The following is a 6,803-nucleotide window of genomic DNA, read 5'->3' on the forward strand; positions in this document are numbered from 1 at the left end:
AGCCATGAATCCTATGTGAGAGGCTTTCTAGAATACCACGGAAGCCACGAATCCTATGTGATGCATGAAATGAGAGCTTCAAGAGACAGAGAAACCTCCTCTGGGAAACCTTGTAAAGGAAGCTATAGCTTTGCAGAGCAGAGAGAAAAATGGCCTTTTGTGACTAAATAGAGATTTCCAGAAAATATTTAATCTCTTCCCAAATACCTCATCCTTAGGAGATGGAGGATGTTCACACAGGAAAAGGCTGCTTGCTGACTGTGATAGTTTGGGGGTTAAAATAAAGCTTTAAAATGTGTTTATAGATAGAGTATGTTTCATTATTTCATATCTAATAAGAAGGCTCTGCAATTTTTTCACTTACATAAGGTGTTTAAGACCCAAACCCCAGATCACGACTCAGCCTGTCAGGGCTGCAGATCCCCACAGGAGTCAGTTAACTTTAAGGCAGTCCATGATTTGACAGAATGAGCAGTCAATACCTGAGAGGGAAATCTGAATGCTTGGATTTGACTGAATTTAATTTCATGCTCAATTTCTGGTTCATATTGAACACCCCATAGCAACCACTGAGTGCTTCCAAGGCGTGTAAATTGTTCATGTGAATGCCCCAGCATCCATATCCAGCCTGGAGGGGAACTAGCCTAGCTCTCTCTTTGGACTGTTTGAAAACAAAATGTCCTCCTAGGAAGGAGCCTGGATATGCTCTTTGCATTTGTCAGGTTGTTTGCTGTTGGTCCATTGCCAGCTGCAAAGGGTCCATTTAGCTGATAATATATTAATAGCTGATAAATGGAGCTGATAGCTACAACAAAAGTTAAAGTCCCCTCCATACCATACCTGGTTTTACCACTCCAGTCTTTGAGCTGTATTCTCAGTGCGTATGGGATTGCAGACTGCATGCTTATCAAATGAATCTTCTCATTTCCCAGCCAAAACTCTGTGGTGCCAGTAGGTGACAGGTGTCCAAATCCTTCTTTATACTGAATCCAGTTCTTCTTGAAATCCACACTGCCATCAAGCCTCTAGTTGCACAAGAGTATGGGCAAGAGGAGAGGAAAGATGATTGGTGCTTATAAAGAAACACCATTCAATGTGTGGAGGATATGATTTGGTCAATTGCCAGCTAACTGAGCTCCTTTAAGCTGCCTCCACCTCACCAGCTGTCAAATGGAATGATGATGCTCTGTGGAACACAGATACACACACACACACACACACACACACACACACACACACACACACACACATCTCTGCTACATGCTTATTCCTACATTAATGGTAGGGGAATTTTTGTTATTGTTTTTTGCTTTAGTTCTAAGTTTAAAGACCCACGAAGGTCTTCAGAACTCACAAGCTTACAAGGTAAAAAAAAAACAATTCTGCAGTGAGTACCAAGCAGGCAGATGCCCAAAAAGGCTCTGTCGTGAGCTGCCCTACCGTATCCTCAGAGAAACTATGAGTTTATTGTTAATGGTAATGCTAGCTCTTGATCTGAGGAAAGAGGCTTCTGCCATGCCATGTCACTAAAGGCTTGGCTTATGTGACCATATAATGTGTAACAGTGGAGTCAGCACAGTATTGCATCAGAGCACAGCAAAGCCAGGCTGCTGGATTCAAATCCTGCCTGTTACTCATTACTTAGGTGGTCTCATGCCTCAGAGTCTCTTCTATGAGTTAAGGTGAGACTAGTCCTCATCTCAAAGAGGCCACAGTGACAGTTGTGTTCAGAGGGTGCTTAGAGAAGCCTCTGGAGCAATGTGGGTCTTTTTTTTTTTGTTTTTAATATGCATGCAGTCAGAGGCCATTACCTTCTGCAGTACGGTCCAACCGTTTCCAGACCCATCGATTTCACAGTACACTAAGAACTGCTCCTTAGCTTTCAAAGGCCGGATGAAGTAAAGTCCACTTTCTTTGGCGCCCTTGTTGGCAATTTCCTGACAATCTGATGAAGAAAGAGCGAACAAAACAGCTGCAGTGGCTCGAACCCCAGGCGGGGCCTTAACCGTGTTGGCGGCCTCCCTAGTCTGCCTATCGCCATTCCTTCCAAATTATTGATTAATACCCAAGGAAAGTCTCGGCAGTCGGACTCCTTAGATTTAAGGACAGATGCTTTCCAAGCTTGCTATATAGTGCGAGGTGTACAATTGCTTTTATTGTGGCTGTTTGCTTTGATGACCCTGATCCCAGGATGAACTCCGAGTGTACCTTTTCCAGTCGTGTCGTGGATTTGCACGAAGTCCCTGCAAGGTTCCTGGCACTGGGCTTCAAGCTGGGCTACCTTCTGCTTCAGGTTTGTGATCTTCTGGTTGTTTGAATTATAGATGTCCTGTAAATACCTAGAAACAGAGCAATGCAGTAAGGGGATAAGCATTCCCCTCAGAAGGACATGATTTTATTCTTCTCTGTTAGAAATGCTGCTTTATTTTCTGGAGAACTCCTTTATGAGAAATCACTTCTTTCTTGGGAACTTGCAAAATTGCTAATTGTAAAATTACATAAGAAGCTTTGGAGAAAAGAATTGAATGGGGCAGCCAAGCAGGCAGTCAGGCAGTCTCAACTTTGACCACAAATAACAAAGTCCCTGTCAATAAACAAAGGTCACTGCAGGTGGCTTTGCTGACTCTTTTTGCTTTCTCTCTAAGGGGAATCAGGTAACTGTGAGAGGAAGGTCTGGTTAAAGGGGGACAGCAGTACCTGCTCCTGTGTGCCATTTGTTCTGTAACTTACATGGGAAAAGTACCTGGGACATTACTGTACATGAAAGGACAGATACTTTCCCTTTCTGGTTCCATATCTTTAGAAAATACCTGGGGAAAGAGAGAACCCTGCCTTGGTCACGCTTCACACGGTTGCTTACAGATATTGACATGACATGATAGATAAGTATGAACAACGCACAGACCACCAGGTCTGTCTTTGAAGTGAAGCAGAGGGACACGTTATTGGAGCACCTTGTTTCTCTGTCTTAGACATTTTCTCACAATAAAGTTTCCTTAAACTTTAATGATGAGCAAAGCAATGGAAGTGATGATAACTGTAGCAGCAGTAAGCACTAACTTCTGATAGCAGAAGGAGGAGAAGCTGTTGGAGGCTGCTTTCCCAGCTACCATCTAGCTCAGTTTCCAAAGGTGCTGTGAGCTCAGTTTGGGGGAGAATTGGAAAGGAGTTAAAACTATACCTGTGGTTCTATGCTCCGAGTCCCTGGGAAGCTAGACTTGAAGACAGGGGACAAGGAATAATTGCAGGTCCATGTACTAAGGTCAAGTGGCTCCAAGACATTTCCTTTCTACTTCACCTTTGACATGATTTTCTATAGCAGCCAAGATCCTTCTTCTGTCTGTTCTCTGATTTATTAATGTGGATTTGGTGACATATTTGTGAAGAGGATTTCCACCCCTCAACTCCTGTGTATTTGATTTTATATTGTAAGGGGCCGGGGGGCATTCAAGTAAATAGAGCCAGAATGGCATTCAAAGATGTCTACATACAATAACCTTTCTCCAATGTGATCATTATTTAAAAGTTAGAAGCCAGTACAACTCATTTTGTACTAAAATCTCTTATCTCCACTATAAATGAATACTAAATCCCAAGATCAATTTTTTTGAGATGTGGAATAGGAAGTAAAATCTCCAGGTACCTTGGGGAGTACATTAAAACGCAGACACATACCGAATACTTGACTCATGGGTTAATAACAGCGCTTCATATTTCACAATTTCTTCCACCATCTTCTTAGACTTCTGAGTAGCACTCTCTATCATACCTGTAACAGGATCAAAGACAGAAAAATCACTTAAGCAAATGGTACAACCAGAAGCAGAAGAGGTAACTTCTCCGTGGCTTCTCTCTCACCTGGCTTTGGGGGTTGGTCCGGGTTGTAGTAAACTTGGATTGATTTGATTAGTTCCTTGGCTTCTGTGGTTCTGTTTTCAGCTCGTTGTAAGATGTCTTCCAGAGTCCGGAGGTCAGCGCCTACATCATCTTCGTAGGAACTCAGGAAGTCTGAGATGCCGCAAGTGGTTGGGCAGTAACTACCCTGCAAGTCAATAAGGAGACAATTAAACACCTTAGGAGAGAAGTCTTAAATACTATCAATAAATATTAAACCATTTCCCAAAAGCTTAAGTTGTCAGCTGATACATGAAAGTATTTTCATGTTTTCCCACCCTTCTCTAGTTTCAGGAATGGGGACGACACAAAAACTACTTACAAATCTCTCATCTAGGATGCAACAGTTATCTCTGGTAGCAATGTACTATGGGAGAAAAACAAAGATATTTTGCTAGTGGTCCCAATCTCTCTCTTTCTCTTCTTTTCTCTCTTAAACTTAAAACAATATGACTTCCAAAGGACACTTACTGCCAGGCCCGTTGGAGGGAGAAGTAAAAGCATGCAGCAAAGAAAGAAACTCCGGGGCTGCAAGGACCAACTCATGATGTCTGGGTGACTCGGTGCTCCCAGCCCCTTACAGCCAGCACTGTGACCTCTTGGGCTCTCTTTGGTCCTTTATTTGAGCTCCCAGTCTGGGCGGGACTAAGAGTGGCTGGAACTGGTCACGGGGCCTCTTTACCAGAAATGTGAGCTCTTACTGCTCATTCTGGCTCTCAGCTGTGCTCTGAGGGATTCCCAGATTTTGCGCACAGGTTTAAGCTCCTCCTTTTGGGCTTAGCCCAACCTGTCTCCTCAGACCCACAGGTATCTGCAAAAGCCAGCAAAACAGTGGGGGCTGCTCTGAGGACTGACAGAGGTTGCGTGTTGCAACTATTTCCAGTACATCACCCCCAGGAGAACAAACACAGGGTTCTGACCTCCCGCAACAAACCTAGCCTACTCTGAGATCTGGTCATAGGCATTACTGAAAGACCTGTCTTAGTCCAGGGGCAAGAGAAGGGAACTATTCCTCCTTTCATGCCTCAGGTCTGTATTCCCAAGGATGGATCATGCTGGAAATGGGTTCTTGTCCCTCCTCTGTGCTATCCTTTTTCTTAGGTCAGTTCTCACTGAGTTTTGGGTTCAATTTGTCTGATGTCTAGAAGACAGGCTGCCTCCCATCTGCCACCAAAACAAGGAACCAGGAGTTCACTGGTTTGTCCCAATGCTCCATCTAGTTCCTGGAGCTAAAACCTGGAGTCAGAGAAACCACCTCTCACATATCTCCTTAGAAGCCTCTCTGCAGGAGAAGGGACACAGAGACACTGAGAAGGTTCATTGTCTTTGTGGGGAAAAGGCATTGTCACCTCTCTTTGGTAATGGCAAACAGCGGTGGCACTGTGACAGATGTGTGCAATCACTCTCTTCCTCCTGTGATCAAGCTTACTGTAAACTGCGAAGAACTATGTAATTGGGAGAAACACACTAATTTGAAAGAAGTGTTAACATGATGATATTTGACTTGAAGTTTTGATAAAGCGGTGTCTTCTCTGACATTAAAACAAAGAAATGTCTGTGCTCTGTAGTTCGTCAGAAATCATTTTAACTACGTGAACTCTTCAAACCAAATATGTAGTCATTTCTCTTCCTGACCAAATTGCCCTTCACTTCAGTCACTTCCTGCTGCAAGCCATTTGCCAACATTCTTACAGAATAGCTCAGAAGGTGCCATCATTCACCTGCTTAAAGACCCCTAGCCCTTAGCTACTTCCTAGCTCCTGTCTGCTCTGTCCTCCTCCTATACGTTCTACTTTTTTTTTTTTTTTGGTCTTGTTTGCCAATGTGCATAGGAACTACTGCATCTCTGGCTGTCAAAACAAACAAAACAAAAATCAACCAACCAACCAACCAAACAAACAAACAAAAATCCCAGAAGTCCTGTTGCCTGGAGGCTAGTACCCTCTAATACAGCATTACCCCACAGCACCAGATCCAGGTCTACGTGTTTTGTAGGACTTAGAAGAATCTTGCATTATATAATCCAATAACCTAAGAATGGAAATTCAGTGTTTGGCCACAACATCTAGTAGAGTGACAGTTAATACTCAACAATTATTGAATGACTTTAATTGATTGGACTGGAAGGAAGTCTACTTTTAATGTTAGCACATGGGGTTGAGGATTTAGCTCAGTGGTAGAGCGCTTGCCTAGCAAGCACAAGGCCCTGGGTTCAGTTCTCAGCTCTGAAAAAAAAAAAGAGACAAAATAATGTTAGCACTCCTGGTACTCTCAAAATTTCCAAATTGCAAAAGTAAGTGAGGTACCTCATGCACTGTTAAATGAAAGAGAAAAACATGACAACATTTCCATTTTTTAAATAAATAAAAGCTCATAAAAACATGGAGGCACACACCTTTGATGTTTTCAAGAGAACTCACTGGTAGTTTTTATTATTATTATTATTATTATTAATTATTATTATTACCTTTTACAGACAGACATTTTGTAGTTCCTAGGAATGTTGGCAAGCCACAACAAATGTTTTATGTAACTTGTATAAATAGGAATTCTCTTATTTCCATAGACTTTTAATGGGGATTCTTACCCATATGCTGTATTCATAAAAAATGAGCTTTGTTGCAACTACAGAAAGTTCTCTTCAGTAAATGATCTGTTGTGATTAACTACCATCTAGAAGGCTCCACAGATAAGAGCTCTGGATTAGCCAGTTGAGATGTTGCTCCTCCGACATGAAGCTTACCCCTCACAGATTACGTCATAAAAAGTAGACTCTTGCCTTGAAAGAAGGTGTTTGAAAGCATCAGAGCCAAACGTAGATAGATCACATGCTTCTCCCATGGGTCTTTGCACCGAAGGGTGGAAAACACTGACTAGAATTTCAGGCCACAACCACTGCCACAGGATTG

General features: G+C 42.6%; 1 protein-coding gene across 2 annotated transcripts in view; it reads right to left on the reverse strand.

Moving 5' to 3' along the window:
* Fgg (fibrinogen gamma chain) overlaps positions 1-4,618 on the reverse strand; it is a 7,417-nt gene extending 2,799 nt beyond the window's left edge. For both annotated transcript variants that reach the window (XM_028789502.1, XM_028789501.1), the window contains exons 1-7: positions 4,366-4,618; positions 4,217-4,261; positions 3,859-4,042; positions 3,676-3,769; positions 2,209-2,339; positions 1,812-1,945; positions 841-1,025 (exon numbers count right to left, since the gene is read on the reverse strand). In XM_028789502.1, coding sequence (XP_028645335.1) covers positions 841-1,025; positions 1,812-1,945; positions 2,209-2,339; positions 3,676-3,769; positions 3,859-4,042; positions 4,217-4,261; positions 4,366-4,440 — 848 coding nt within the window. In that variant the 5' untranslated portion in view covers positions 4,441-4,618. The remainder of the gene's footprint in view (positions 1-840; positions 1,026-1,811; positions 1,946-2,208; positions 2,340-3,675; positions 3,770-3,858; positions 4,043-4,216; positions 4,262-4,365) is intronic.
* Between the last annotated feature and the right edge of the window lie 2,185 nt (positions 4,619-6,803).

The sequence above is a fragment of the Grammomys surdaster genome, unplaced genomic scaffold (genome assembly GCF_004785775.1).
Source record: "Grammomys surdaster isolate TR1022 unplaced genomic scaffold, NIH_TR_1.0 125834, whole genome shotgun sequence".
Classification (NCBI taxonomy): domain Eukaryota; kingdom Metazoa; phylum Chordata; class Mammalia; order Rodentia; family Muridae; genus Grammomys; species Grammomys surdaster.